We start from the raw sequence: 16532 nt of genomic DNA on the forward strand, positions 1-16532 counted from the left end.
AAATTTTTTTATTTTGAAAATCGGGCTCTGTCACAGTTTAGGTATTGTCATTTTGCATCAGTGTGCAAAATTTCATAAAAAAATATAAAGTACAGCTCGAGAAATTCAAGAAATACTGTCTTTCCGGCGAAAATAGGGTTGTTCCGGCGATTTTTAAATAGTTCTGGCTTCAAAAATCAATTTTATTGAAAATTGAAACATGCTTGATGGTGGGCATTGCTATTAATAATGTTTTTGAATGAAAAACAACCAATTAAAATGAAAAAGTCCAATGAAAATCTAGAAAAACGGAGATTTCCGGCATGTTTCCGGCATTTTCGGCCGGAAAAATTTTTTTCTCAAAAATAGGACTCGGCCATGTTTTGGGCATTGTTAATACGCATATTTGAGCAAAAAATCAGAAAAAACTGATGATAAAATCTCGAGAAAATGCCAAAAAAAAAACAGTTTCTCCGGCATATTTCCGGCAATTTCGACAGAAAAAACTTTTTTTTCGAAAATTGGGCTCCGTCACATTTTGGCCATTGCCATTTTGCATCTTTGCGCCAAAAATCTGAAAAAACTAATGAGCAAATCTCGAGAAAAGCTGGTAACAGACGAACGAACGAACGAACGAACGGACGGACGGACGGACGGACGGACGGACGGACACAGGTTAATTTATAGGACCTCCACCGGGGTACCCGGAGGTAGGTCCAATAATTGGCTTTACTTTCATAAATTATAGTAAAAAACTGCTATTGCCTACTCCATGGTTTGTTTATTGCTAGTTTTGCTAAAACATTATTAAAAGTTATGTCCACAACCTCATTTTTCACAGGTTAACCCAAAAAACTTTTTTTGAAAGCCTATTATGAGATCTAAAATATAAGAATAAAATTGGAGGCCTTGCTTCAACCCATCTTTTAATGACAAATTTTCAGAAAAATGTCAAATTCTAAAAAAAATCAAAGCCCTATTAACATATATGTTAATTCAGATAGCATTTTCCTTGCAGTCTAACATGTTTGTAAAACAAAACAAAAACATTTATACTATGTAAATCGCCTCCATAGCTATCAAGAAAAATTGATTTTTTCCTATTTTTTCTTCCAAGGGGATGTCTTGGAGGATCATTTCAAGGCAAAGTAGTCAAGATTAAACTCTGTAATCTATATTTTATGAAAATTGAAAGTCCCTACTAAAACAGAGAATAAAAGACTTTTCTGATTTCCAAAGTTTATTTTCTGACACTTTTTCCACTAAAGTGGGTGGGTTTAGCAGACTCATGCTCTTTTACAATAAAAATACTTCAATGGGAGAAATTTGAAAAAAATCATTCAATGAGAGGATGGGAAATCGCTTCCCAAAGGTTCCCAACAGCACCACGTAGACGAAAATGTCAAAAGTTTTTGGGAAACTGTCTACATTTTTCATGCCCTTTAAGGGGCCGGTTATCGGATGGTGCCCCTTTTGAAATTACTAAAATAATATTATTGGTATAAAGGTATAGCCTTTTTAGTGGAAACACACTGGGAAAAGTGCCCTTTTTGGTCACCAACGGACGCTGCCTTGCCTTTCTAAAACATGGCCTGAATTCATTAGATTGTAAAGTTCCAAGAAATCCAAGAAATTTTCGTACCTTGTTCTCACGTTTTCCATAAGCTCTTGATTGGAAGGTGGTCGTTGAGATTGTGCTCTTTTCATTCAAAATACGTCCAAGGAATGGGAATCTCTTAATTTTCAAAGTCGTTGCTCGATTCAATAAATATGGTAAATCGAAATTCACAATGTTGTAGCCGGTGATAATATCAGCATCAACTTGATTCACAAAGTCCGACCATGCCTGGTTGGTAAAGTTACGAGAAAGTTATCAGAAACGAGAAAGTATAAAGCGCTAGACGGACCACTTTTTACCCTGTCTATTCTAATTGTAAATTAAAGTGGACAGAAGGTTGGCTGTGTGATCCTAAATATTCAATAAATTACGGTAACGATAAACGATATATTTGATATATTTGACATAAGAAATAAATCTGTATTGGAAATGTGTCAATTTTTGTGACACCTTACTGTCAGAAATGTCATCATGCTCAAGGTGTGAAAATCTTCAGGTGTCAAAATTTTTCTCTTTCGAAGTTAAATAAAAGTTAGGAAATTACGGACAATCTTATTCAAAAGCTCTGCTATTTCAGGAACTATTAACACTAGTTTCACCCCCGAACAGAACCACCCCTAATAAAAATAGGGTTAAAGCTTAAACAAGGTGTTTCTTAATAACGGCAGGGGTTTTTCTTTGTTTTTGGTAGTCTGGCGAATGAAAAATTAACTCTGGCGATTTCTAGATTCTAGGCCGGCGAATTCTTAGTAAGTGCAGTGTATTAATTAGCGTAAATATATTTACTTGAGACGGTGAACCGAACTTTTCGAACGGCGAATTGTAATTTTTTTTCGTGCCTTGGACGGTCGAACTTCGCCGTTCACCGGGCCTAGATAAGACCCCTGTAAATGTAATTGAAATGGTAATGTGTATTTGAATTGTATACAATCATATCATATAAGGGTGTGTGAATACCTGAAGCAGATCTGCTTCTTTCTTGTACGAATGGACGTCGCTTCCAACGATCGGTGCGCACGTATCCAATGTGAAAATATTACGAATAAAAGGGTCTTTATCGCCTAAAGCAAAGAAGAAATTATTATAAGTATCCAAAACAGCATTAACTATGAAGTGATTGCATTGACACATAATCCTGGATTGAAAATATTTGTATATTATAATAATATAATAAAACTTTGTTTATTGCCCTCCAGTCACTATATGTACTACTCAGTTTGAAGAGGCAATAGACGTTAAAGTGACTACGACTTATTAATATATAGAATCACTTATCTAGTAGAAAGATTACAATCATGAGCATGCCATCCCATTCAGAAGTTTCCGAGAAAAAAGATATACCTCGTGTGATAACATAAACATTATCGAAACGGTTTTTTTTTCAATACTTGAAGTTTCCTGCTTACGCATTCACCAGTTGATTAAAAATAACTACCGAAACAACAATTTACCTTGTCTGATAACCATATTTGCAATCTGGATAATTGGGTCTTTTTCAGCTTCAGGGAAAATCCCTTTTCTCCCAGCACATTCAATATCGAAGCTAAGAATTCGAACTGGTGCTATCTTGTCCCACTCACCTAAACATTACAAATATAAATGTAAAAAAATGAGAATTTCTGTAACTATATTGGGCTATTCCAGAAATAATCTGTACCCCCTATGTTGAGGAGGTGTGACGTCCAGGGTGGTCTGGAAAATAAGAAATCCAGGGTGGTTTGTTTTTTTGAACGAAAATATCCAGGGTGGTCAGTAAAATCGGGTTGAAAATCCTGGGTGGTGAGTATAACGAAGTCGAAAACCCAGGGTGGTCCAAAAAATGGGAGGGAAAAATCCAGGGGGTCACCTTTTAAAAAAAGACCCCCTCGCCATAGGGGGTACAATATTTTTCTGGAATAGCCCATTCACACAGGAGATTTGGGTGGCAGAGCAACATAATACGCATTCCCGACCTAATTGGTACTCATCAGCACTGTGTACTGCACCCTGGCTGGCCAGATCGTTTTAACCAGCATCTCTAAACCAAAAAAATCACTTGTGGTTAAAAAATGAGAGGACAAAAGGGAAATGCCCTACGGAATTCTTTATTGACAGAAACAGGCATTATTGTCCCTTTCGATTAGACATGGCATTTTATTGATAATAGTCCCTAGCATTGGAGAAGAAAATTGCATAAGTTTTCATAACACGAAACCAACCTTCAGGCTGGTGGCTGATGAACTTATCATAAGCAATGTCAACTTCTAATTGACAACGTGAAATTTTGCTTGGATTAGACGAAAAATTTCTGATGTTATATGCATTTGGTGGTAATTCGATCCAGTTGCACCCCACCGTGTTTGTATCAACCATGAAACGTACCTTAAGTTGAAGTGTAGTAGAGAAGGTTTTGTTGGGTTGAACAGCAGAATATAATTGTAAATTTGAAAAATTCAATATAAATGTAATACCACTATTATTCAAAATCTCACTTCTCATAAAATGACATAATACTTAGTTGGTCATCTCACAGCAACATCAACTTTATTATAAATAATATCAAACCGCCGTAATTCTACCGAAAAAGTTGTGATGAAAGAATGAGCTTACCAATACTAATATTTCAAAAGTGATAATGAAGCATGAAGTAGTAGCGTAGACAGGAGGGGTACAAAATTTGTGTAGGAGAGCAGATTTTTATGACACAGTAATTATCTTTTTATATTATGAATAGATAATTACAGTGTGTCATAAAAATCTGCTCTCCTACACACATTTTGCTACTGTGAAGAATTTCTATTAGTTCAACAAAAGTGGAGATTAAAGTATTATGTACCTCAAAGTCGATGTTACTTTCGTATGTGTTATAACATTTGTTAGGATAGCCAGTACATTCGAAACCCCTTTCCAACAGTCTACGTGATGGAGCAATAAGTTTTTGTAAAGCCACAGTAATTCTTAAATATGGTAGTTTCGTGTTGCGATGGTAACCATAAATGCTTTCTTTGTTCTCTAACTCGACAGCAACAACAGCCTAGATGAAAAAATATAAAACTTGCACTTTTATGTCATGAGTGGAACTGGTTTACTCTTTTTCAGCGAGAAGGGATTGGTACCTATCAAATATCATAAAAAGGACGAATATACGTTTTTTTATAAGAACAAACTATATGAGAACATAAGGCTTCGATGGCCAAAATGTTAAGAACATTTTAAGGCTTTGCAGACTCTAAAACACCAGATTTCTTAGGAAAATAGACAAAAATACTCAAATAATGGCGAAGAAAAGAACATGTTAAGAACATTTTTAGGCTTAATAAATCTCAAAAAGTTAAGAACACATCCCAAGGCTTTAAAATTTTTGGATGTTCTTAAAAAGAAACGCTTATCAGGGGAAATGTGTTAAAGAGGAAACAAAGAATTTCGACTGAACTGAAGAGAAGGAACTGCAAAAAAACACACCAAATACAAAACAAATCAAAGAGCGACTTTTTAAAGGAAGAGAAAGTGACCCCTCCATGATATTAAAGGTTTTATTTTTACATAAGTGTGTTCCCGTTTCATATTAGACACATATTTTATAGCGAAAACAGGACAGTGTCTGACTATTGTTAGATTATGCTGATATAAGCAAAAAATTGTTTTTCTTTTCCTCTTTCTGACCAATCTTGCTCCATATTCATGTCAATTCAATGTGAAAAAGCTTGTAAATTAAAATTGATGAGTAAGCAAACGATATCACTCTTATCTAAAAACAAAACCTTTAATTGCCTGACAGTATCTCTCTTATTTGGCAATTACAAAAATGAAAAATTAGACGAATTATGAGTATATGAGACGAAATGAATAAAATGAAATGAAAAGATTAACTTACAGTCGTAATGTTATCTTTATTTGATCGCATATCACTCAAAACAACTTTATTCAAGTCTGAGCGGAATGTCTCGCAGTGTTCTATCTTGAAGTTTTTTGGTGCAAGGACATAGAAATAGGGAAGGAAGCCATGAACATGACACAACACACTGTTTCCTTCCATTGTAACACCGTAGAACCGAACGATTGGGGATGGTCCTGTTGATAAACCTGGCATCCCTGGTAAAGGCTTTCCTAAGGTTGAACCAATCATAGTTTCATCAGGTTTCATAAATATATTTGAAGGGTTGTTTTATCACATACTTAACACCACCAGCCATACAATATTGGCAAAAAGTGAAAAACTTTCCAAAATACATATTTATTACATTTTAAGGTTACTTTAAAAAAGGCATAAGTTAAAGATTGATGGCATTTTTAAATGGGTCAGAATGGGATAAACTGTTTGTAGTTAAAACTTAATATTTTGGCTGACACAAAGTTTTATTGAAGGTAAAGTACAGTTTCAAAACTATATCTGTGGTTGTTTTATATATCTCTAGGTCTAATGTATGAAACATTTTTCTGAAATCAAAACAGGTGTAAAACAACATGGTTAACACGTATAAATATACTGCCAAAATGAATGATTTTTTTTAATCATTGAGGCATATTACCTGTGTAAAAGTCGACTTCTGTTTGTTGGAAAATAATTGCATCCTTTGTGGTATCAATTTCAGGAAGTGCAGGCCTAGTCCAACGGTTGTTCATCTCAGCTGGGTTTCTGATTAATGTACCGAGTTGACTATCCTGAGAGTCTGTCCTCTGGGAGTCAGTCTTCTGTGACTGACTTTCTTCAGAAATTAAGGCCAAGTCTTCTTCAAAAGTGCTTTGTGAAAAATCATCTTTTTCTGCTTTAAATTTTTTCCCTGAACTGTTACTTTTACTTCCCTTGCGTTTTGATGACATCTTTAATGTGTTTTTTGTTTCTAAAAATCATAATTAAATAAGACTTTGGATTCTTTGTCTAAAGGGCTCAAACTCAGGTTTGGTCATTGAACAGATTAACAAACTCAATCCACTAGAAATTGTGAATAAGGTATATATCGGCTATTCAACCAACTCAAACTTTCACTCCACTCAATTTCTTATTCCTTATTTTGGTTAGGAGGTTTGGAAAACGCTTCAAAAATAATTGAAATTCTTTAGAGTATATGACTAATTATGTTTGAAATAAAAAGAGTCAAGAATCATGAGTGAAATTAAAATTCTGATAGGGAAGAATGGTACACAAAGTGTTTCAAATTTCAAAACAAAAATATCTAATAAAAAAAAAGAAAAAAAAGAAGAAACCAAAAGCAGCTTCTGTTATTTAACCTTTTACTGAAGATGTAAGGAAGGATTGATTTATTTAAAAATATCTAAATTGAAAATATTAAAATTGCTCTTCTGAGTACACTGAAAGTATTACTGTGTGAGCTTATTGACCTCAATTTGATAGTGAACTACTAAACTGAGAACTAAAGTGACATTTGAACTTGCGACTTTTGTATTACTAGTGCAACTGCTCTACCGACTGAGCTATCCAGTCTACACTGGAACCACATTCAGGAACAGGTTGGGTTTTGGACTTGATCACTCTAGTAACCATGTGTAGCATGAGATGAACAATGTCACCAGCTATGAAGCCATATAAGGGATGCCAATGACACTGCGTGTTTCTGTATTCAACGATATCATTATCAAGGACTTACAATTTGGTGAACAATAACCTCTTTGAATGCAAAACAGATTAGATATATGTATTTTATTCAAGTTGTAGAAATCAATTAAAAACAATTATCTTGCTTCTGTTTGTAATATAGTTCATTTGGTCATCTAGGGAATTATTTTATGTTTGATAAATGATAGCTCAATTTTCTATAAAGATTACCTTCAATTCTCATTCAATGTAAGAGCAAGATGTAGTCTTATGAGATATCAACTTTTCAATAAACAATTCAATCAAGTCAAGTTTTCTCACTTTTCACTTCACATTGCGGATAGATTTCTCACATTCTGGCAAGTTGTTAAAAATGATCTAACTCTATTTTTTGTATCATATTCTATTAGTTTGACTTCTAGTTCTAGTTCTAGTTATGTATTTGCATAAGACAATTAAGCCTAATCTCGCAAATTCTACGACTTTTAATCAAGCTTGTAAATTTAATTTAGTATTTTCACTTTTCCTTTCATGATTCATCAATTGTTTGGGCCTTCATAGCCTTCAAATCACAAAAATTGATTTATTTATACTGTCAGAGTAAGTCAGAAGCTGCCAAGATGACTTGATTTTCATTCGATTCTAACCAGCTAACACAATTGACAAGTTTTACAGGACAAGAAGGATGGTACAGCTGAGCTGCTGTTTGGGAGATCATGAATGTATTAACCCTGGCTTATGATGATGAATAATGTAGCAGTATAATGAGGTCTGTCCATTTTTGAAATGAATTTTGATCCAAGAACACACTATCACATGTTGTCACATTGTGATTTTGTCAATACTATGACAATAGTCTAATTGACACTTCTAAAACAACTCCCTGTAGTATTTTCTTACTTAAAATTTCTATCTGGCTATATTGAATAAATAGTTATTGTGGTAGGAAATAATGTTCTCTTCTACGAAGAAGTGTGTCTGGACAAAATCTATTGAGTAGTCTGTAAACTTTATAGAAAAAACGATCAACACGACATCCTAACTAGCAAAAATCAACTTCAAATCAATGACAACTTCATTTCTTCTGTAAAATAATGTTCAAATATCCAAGAAAATAATGACCCCGTCTATCCATTTTTTTCAATGGTTTCAAGTACAATTTAATCTATTTACCCATACAGGGTTGGTATTTTAATTTTCTACCCATTGTACATTTTGCAACTGATTGCACGGTATAAATAACTCATTGTGATTACAAGGATATCCCTGATTGCTTTTCAGCAATTTTATGATTGGATTTCAATTGTCTTGTTTACTTCCCATTGTATTGCATTGCAAATTCTTGTTAGCTACACGTAGCTACTCAAGAAGATTTTTAAATTTTTTTTTTCAAAGTCTATCCCACCTTGTAGAGCTTTGAAAAAGAAAGCAAATGAGGGGTCTACCAGACCTCCACTTATGGTTGTAAAGATAAAGTTTTAATGTCAAAAATTAGTCTAAAAATGTCAAAAAAGGTTAGGAAAATAGCTTGAAAAAATTCGAAAAATGTGTAAATAAAGAAAAAAGAGTTTTCCGGTCATGCTTTCTTTAATTTTGCATTATCTTTTCTTCTAGTGTAGCTAGAGACCTGAAATTTGGAGGGATGGAGTATTCTTTGACGATGTTATAATAGTATTATATCAAAATATTTGTAAAATATTTAGTATTTTTATCAAAATAAAAAGATTTTGAAAAGAGAAGATATTGCATTATTTATATCTTTGTTTTTATTTTGATAAGAAAGAGCTTGGGAAAGGTTGAAATAAGGCAAAAAAGGTGGTAGGTCCAGGTTTTTCAAGGGGACTCTGGTCTGGAAATGGAGGAGCAAAACGTTAGGGTATAAAAGAATAAGTTTTTCTGAAAGGAGAAACCCCAAATCAAAAGAAAATCCAAATCAGCAGAGACTATAAAACGCTTTTAAGGGACATTTCCCATACTAGAAGTAAAAAACTGAAAATAACTACATAGAAATAAAAGAACTAGCATATTAATAGCAAACGTGAATTTTGAAATCGCTGACCCTTTTTCTGATAAACATAAAAATAAGTTTCAGCCGTCAACTATGTTGAGATCAATGATTGCAACTTTATTCTGTCTGTCCATTCCTTAGCTTAGTTATAAAGACAAATTTTGAAATGTTGCAAAATTGTTCCGCAATTTTACCAATTTACTTTTTGCGAAGCGAATGTACATGAGCGAAGCAGTTTTGCTATCGTGTGTGCGTACCTTTAACTTTCCATTCTTTCAACCATCTATAAGGCAGGAGATGGGAAAAACGTTTCGAATCTCCGAGTTGCGCGATACCAAAATATAAAGGAGATAAAATACAAAGGATATTCAGCGAAATGGTAACTCAAATTACCTCCGTCATATCAAATTTGACGTATACGTCAGAATGATACGAAGAACGAGTCACCCCTCCGTGACCCGTGACGTCAATATTTAGGAGCATGAATCTGGTAATGTCACCCAAATAGGTGAAAAAATTTGGAAAAAATAAAGTTTTGAATTTCACTTTTATTCCTGGATAATCTTTTTATTGATGACTTCAAATTTCAGAAAACATAAATATCAGGGCTTAATCAAACTGGCTTGGTCCAGAAATTTAACCTAGAGGTATAATCAGACAAATTTGGCAAAAAACTCTTTGTAGTTTACACTTCATTTGAGATAAAATATGCATAATCTAATGCTTGTCTTAGATTGAAATCTATGGCTAATATATTAAGCTGCATTGAAAAGCAATTTTTACCGTCCATATGACATATTTTTCAAATTCTGACACTTTTTCCAGAAGAAAATCTAAAATACTAAAAAACATTCCCATAAAGTTTGACTTCATGAAAAGAAAACTGGCTATGATCAGTAACTTCTCTAGATTTGAAGGACTCATTATAAGGTTTCAAAAAACCAAAAAACTTGCTATATTTCAGTTGATCAATAAAAAATTAGAAAATGAAACCTTGTTGGTTGCGGACATAACTTTTTGTCAAATTTACTTTAAAATCAGCAATAAACATTAAACTGAGTAATTATTTTGGCTTTAGTACTTTGCTGTACTTGAACCAAGACTTAATCATTGAAATTCGTTGTCTTGAAGGTCTTTTACTACTATGATTTCCTGGAAATTGAAGATTTATCTGTGAAAGAGAATCCAATCATATATCATTTTTTGTCATAATCTACTTTTAAAAGTTAAATTTTGAGCTTGACATTAACTGTTGTACATCTTCATAATCAGTAAATATGATTTTTCCTTGAAAAGCCACTCAACCTTTTCAATAGAAAGGGTTAAATGGGTAATAATGCTATGTTGCGGACATAACTTTTTTTCTTCCAGGGTAGAACCATAGAACATTTTACATCATTTATTTAAAATTTTGGAGTGTCTTTTTCTGTTGCTAAAATTTAAGGAATATTTGAGACTAAATCAATATAAACCAGCTGCGCTGGAAGGTCAGCCTAAATTGCTTAATATGATTAGAAAGATATGTTGTTAAAAATTGATATGATTTACTAAGACGAGAGTAAAAAAATCATCAAATTTACGTTTGTACACAATATGGATTAACGAAAATATGCCATGTTACAATCTGTATGACAGAATAATTATTCGTCTCTAATTAGGATAGATATTAGATATACAGATGAACAGCAACAAAAGACTACATCAACAACAGATTCAAGAAAATAAAAATCCTTGCAAGGAAGTTAAATGCAAGATTATCAAAAATCACAAAAAAATTTATACACTTATATTTTTTACTAAGCTTAGACTTATAATTATATTCAAGCTCAAGCTGACAAAAAATCAAAAAAGTTTCAAAAAAAGATGCTGGTTCAGAAAAGTTAAAATGTGTCTTCTTATTCATCTTAATGCAGAAAAATAGTTTAGCTTAAAACTACATGTTTTTTCAAAATTCAAATAAGGTTTACACTGAATCTAAAATTTTTCAAATTTAAAGTTTTATGATTAGCATACCCGCTGTCGTCCCAGAAAGACTGTAATTATTGTACTGTTGGTTCCCTAACTGAGCCAAATATATATGCTTAAACGTGCAATTTTTATCTATTAAAAAATATTTAATCCATTTATATACATTTATTATTTATCATTATTAGTCCAGAATGAAATGTCCGCCATCAAATCACAGTGAAAAATGCAAGTCTAAAAACATAATTTTTGTCAAATTGATGAAGAATACTTCAGCCTTTCTGAAATTTACACAGGAGCTGCACTTTAAATATATACTTGATTAATTTTCCATTTACGCTTGATCCTAATTATCTCCAATTCAAAAGAACAAATGCAAGTGTCTGCTTTCAAATCGCAGTGAAAACTTAAGTCTAAAAATCATTTTGCGTCAATATAATTTGATGAAGAACTTCGGTCTTTCTCGATTCACATAGGAGCGGTACTTTAATACAATTGATCAATTTCCATTTACGCTTTTTAAAATTATCTCCAGTCGGTCAAAAAAAACAAACGTAAACTGCCAGTGAAAAAAACCAAGCTAGAAAAAATCATTTTTGCGTCAATATAATTTGATAAAGAACTTCGTTCCTTCTCAAATTTACATAGGAGCTGTACTTTAATATACTTGAACATTTCCATTTACGCTTTATCATCTTATCCAATTGTCCAGAAGAACAAGCATATAAAATGTCTATAAATGTATCAAATAAAAAAAACACTCAATTTCGAGAAAACATTATTTTTGTGAATAATCAGATAATTAAGCTGTGAACTGTAATATATATACACTCCATCAAATCCAGCAATTGTTTGGGTTATTCTATTTCAGCCAAAATGAAAAACTTTTCATGCTACAAATAATGTCTAGTTAGTAGGTAAAAGAATAACCACAATTCAGAAAAAACTTGAGCAATAGTTAAAACTTTATACTTTAAAGAAAAGAACATCCTAATACTCTAACTCCAGTGTTGTATCTTCCTAGTTATAAGTTTAAAAGCCACTTCAACACAAAATATTTGTATATAAAATAAAGCTGGCAAGAGATAACAACGAACGAACGAAAAAGCACCGCTTTGGCAGCCATATTGAATTGTTTTTAACACATATCGGGAAACCAAACTTAGCCCGATTGGATGAATTGAAAGCGTATCCCAACCGGAACACTGCCCTAAAAAAGCTTGAGAGTAAATACACAGATCGGGAGACCAAACTTAACCTGATCGGATAAAAACTTTAGAAATCGGAATAAAAAAACCAAACTCTTAAGCGTCGGCTGGAAAAAAGGGATTTGAAGGGTCATCGGGGCTGACCAATAAAACCAAAAGATTTGGTTTGGTTTGATTTCAGTTATTACATGTTTTTCTTTGAAAGGAACAAAAGAAGACGCAACAATGATATTAAAACTTTCCAATATTTCTAATAGAAAAACGACCCTAGAGGACACAAAAAATGAAAAAAGCAAGGAAATGCATGGTATTACAAATGTAACCTCTTTAGTATTGTCAAGGTGTTAGCATAACTGCTTAAGAGGGTTAAAAATCTGATAAATACTTTAAATAGTTATGTCCGCAACATACAATTTGCTACATAATATGACTCTGTTTTGAACTATTGGAGCAATTCTAACTAGTCTGTAAGTGAAAGTGTAGTGGATTATGCTGTGCGAACACTACACAATGAATTTAATATGCAAATTAATGCATGATTTATCCTTTTTTCAAGCTCACAGGTTCAGAACCATCATTTTCAAAGAAACAAAAACTTTATTTTTATGTTAAAATTTTCATTTTAGACCTTACCTTGGCATCAGAGTATTTGTTTTCTATTTCTAATAGCCTAAGCATTACTTCCATATAATAAAACATCATGCCAGCTTGCAAATACACTTTATCAGCAACATTTTAGATGAAATAGTTATGTCCGCAACATGAAATACATATGAAAGGTGAATAACTGAAATCTTGCAATGGAAAATTTGAACTTTTTCTGGTTGAACCACTTAAAATGACCTAGTGCAATAATTTGTCAAAGAAACCTAAAATGGTGTTTGAGGTTGAGAAAAATTCATGTTTGCGGACATAACTTTTTGGCAGACATAACTGATTTTGGAGAAACTATTTGTTTCACCGTCTCCCAACAAATAGCCTTTGAGACTTCAATTTGTATAAAATGACCCCAAATTGTAACCCTTGACATAGAAAATGATTCAGCTGAGTAGGATAACTCCTGAAAATTTAAAGGATTAAATCGGTGCGGACATAACTAAAAATGTGAACGGAAACAAGACGNATGCCTCCAGTTATCTCCAAAATCTATCTTCTTTCAGCCAACCAGCTACTTTTAGGTGGCAAATAAACGGGGGGGGGGTTCGAATAAACGGGAGGGTTGGAAAAATTTTTCAAATTAAAAAACGGGGGGGGGGGGGGGGGTGCTAATTACCGGGGGTTGGAAAATGGACCTTTCAAAACCCTAAAAAGGGTCAAAATAGACTAAATTTAGGCTTTTTAGAGTAAAACAAGTAACTTTCCTTTTGGTAGCTGGAAATTAACAAGCGGGGGGGGGGGGGGCATTTATTTGGCACCTAAGAATACACGTTTTTTATCCAAGATATCCCTGATTTGGATATTCAAACAAAGTTGAATAAAGTTGCTAATGCCAAATCAGATGAGGAATTTCAGAAATCACTGGAAGAGTTTCCAAAGAGATTTGATGCCATTTCAAGACCACAGTTAAATTTCTGTGATAAAGATGTATTCATACAAAATGTGGTTCAACACTCGACGGGTACAAAATGCATAAAACATAATGCATATTGCATAATGCATAATATTTGAAAAATGTCAATTTTAGAGGCTATAATAAGGAGAACCTGAGAGATAATACTTTCAACAAAACAAATATACCATTTTCTACCAGAAAATAAAAGGTAGAAAGCTGTAAATTTGAATTTTGAATGATGAAGAAAATCCATGATCCACTGAAAATGCTTGTTGCCATTTTGAATTTCATAGTTGTATTTTACAGAACGTAGTATAGAGAGAAAAAACACGAAAATATCTCCTCCGTATATTACTTTTCTTACTCGAAAACGTAAATTTTATAGCAAGATCTTTATTCTGGGTTTTCTCAGAGATCTTTTCGAACAATTGTTAATAAAGTTCAACGGGTTCTTTTCCCTCTTATAGGAAGTATAGGTCTGCGAATCAGACTAACAAATCATTAACCATGTGAATGCTTTTTGTTAGATAAGCCAATGGCCAATATAAATTAAAGAGCTCCATGCAAAAGCTAGATCAAAGAAAATCAATCGTAAAAGGGGTTACGCACGGAGAACGAGTCTCGTGTTCGTAAAGCGAAAGGGATTCTATAGAGTCCACTAGTTAAGTAAGAAGAGGTGGAGGCTATCAAGCCGCTGCTCAAAAGAATATCGTTCGTACTTTTTTTCCGAAAATCCCAAATCTAAAATTCCATAAATCTAAAAATTACAGCTTAAAACGGATCAAAACTCAAAACACTGCGAATCTTGCGATGATGACGTCATTTTAGCCCTAAATGTCGTCACTGAAAGGGTAATAAATTTTTAGATTTACTGAAATGAAATCGATTTCTAATTGATCCGATAGATTATATCGATGATTACCAATCCAATGAAGACTCAATAAGTAATAGTTATCGTATGACTTTGAGTGCAATACGAGAAATATTTTACGAGCGAGGTGAGCCTTTTTATTAAACGTAAAATTTAATAGATTTAATCTATTTACAGAAATTTAAAGGAGCAAAAATTCCCGAGTTAAAAAAAGAAAAATAACTCGGATAGTTAAAGGAAGCACAATTTCCCGAGTTAGAAAATCAATAATAACTCGGAAAGCTAAAGGAAGCAAAATTTCGAAAGTTAAAAAATGAAAAATAACTTCCGGGTCCCTATAATTTCGAATGTTTTTGTTCGAAAATCTTGTTAAATTCGAATTTTAGATTCGAATAAAAACATTCGACCGAAGTTCCCGCCGAAATTATGCACATCAAAATAAAGAAAAATTTTGTCGATCCAGAAGCTTCAAAATTACAGAAAAATTACAGAAAACACAGAAAAAGAAGATGTATTGATTTTTTTCGATTGAGAAGAAATTCTTCATTAATGCGTTTCTCTATCAGATTGATAACACTTTCAATGTTTTTATTTTGATGCATAAAAAATGCATACTGGTCTATAAATGGCTATGAATGGTCTGAAACAACATTTTTGTGACAAAAACTAATTGGGTTGAATTATCGAAGTAAGAAGTGTTGATTGTTGAAGAACTGATGCTGAAAAGTCAAAGACACAGTTTTGTGGAGGATTGGGAGAGACACAAGAGACTTTTTACAAAAATCCCTCGTTCCCTGGTTTATGGTTTAATCAAATACATTGAATTTCCCTCGTTTCGTTATGGAAAATATTCTTGACAAGTATTAAAGAGTTTCAAGTTTTTATGCATACATTGATAAAAAGAACTGTTTGGTTTTCACGAAACGAACGAAAGTGCCGAAAGCTGAATTTATTTGCTTTGGATTGTGTCACGTGTGTGTCGAGTAGTTTTGTAATAATTTCTTTATACTTCATCAGATTTAATTTCACTGACATTTTGGAAAGAATAGAATAAGAGCTCATCAAAAACTTGTTTTTTTTACGTTTTCCAATTAATTATTCCGAGAGTTCAGTTCTTTTCGGCTGTTTTGTTTTGATTTTCTCACGCTGCTTACCCAAATGTTAGTCGATTTTTATTTAAAGTCGTCCTAAGGCCTCATAAGACCCCTCTCTCATTGCATTCTCGATAAATTTTCCGATCCAAAGAGGGGTTAGCCATTTCCAAACTCCTTTCCAATCCCATCTTATTCCGCATAAAATTCCCGATAGAATGAGGGGTCAACGACCTCCCAATTCCTTTCCAATCTCGAGTTATCGTTTTTTTTGGTTTTGATGACGTCATCAGCTAAAAATGGCTAAAAAGTCAGCCAAATTTTAAAGTCCTACTCAAGCCTTATAAACCTTCCCATCTCATTCCCCATAAAGTTCTCGATCTAATGAGGGGTCAACGACCTCTCAACTCTTCTTCAAACTCGAGATATCGCAATTTGAAGTTTTTCCCAAACCCGTGACGTCAGTGGGTCCCTTTACCCCTAATGTTGTCAACGGTCAATTCGCAAATTTTGAAATTTTTGCAGTCAACAGGTACCTTATGCCCCAAGGGTCCCAAAAAAAACAAAAAACGTCAATTTTTTCCAAGGGAAAGTTAGGCTGCACGCATCCCCTCTGATATGATTTGATATAGGGGATGCGTATCGTCTAAGATATTCCTGTCCCAGCTTACCCCCGTCTTTTCTTTTCTCTTTTTTGATTATTTTTT

At 33.2% G+C, this 16532-nt stretch overlaps 1 protein-coding gene across 1 annotated transcript in view; it reads right to left on the reverse strand.

Moving 5' to 3' along the window:
• LOC136803884 (DNA polymerase delta catalytic subunit-like) overlaps window positions 1-6441 on the reverse strand; it is a 43715-nt gene extending 37274 nt beyond the window's left edge. The window contains exons 1-7 of the mRNA XM_067060607.1: window positions 6106-6441; window positions 5451-5683; window positions 4413-4610; window positions 3796-3958; window positions 3049-3177; window positions 2555-2658; window positions 1622-1825 (exon numbers count right to left, since the gene is read on the reverse strand). Of these exons, the coding sequence (XP_066916708.1) occupies window positions 1622-1825; window positions 2555-2658; window positions 3049-3177; window positions 3796-3958; window positions 4413-4610; window positions 5451-5683; window positions 6106-6397 (1323 nt within the window). The 5' untranslated portion in view covers window positions 6398-6441. The remainder of the gene's footprint in view (window positions 1-1621; window positions 1826-2554; window positions 2659-3048; window positions 3178-3795; window positions 3959-4412; window positions 4611-5450; window positions 5684-6105) is intronic.
• Window positions 6442-16532: the final 10091 nt, after the last annotated feature.

This window comes from Clytia hemisphaerica, unplaced genomic scaffold, assembly GCF_902728285.1.
Source record: "Clytia hemisphaerica strain Z4C2 unplaced genomic scaffold, Clytia hemisphaerica genome assembly, whole genome shotgun sequence".
Lineage (NCBI taxonomy): Eukaryota > Metazoa > Cnidaria > Hydrozoa > Leptothecata > Clytiidae > Clytia > Clytia hemisphaerica.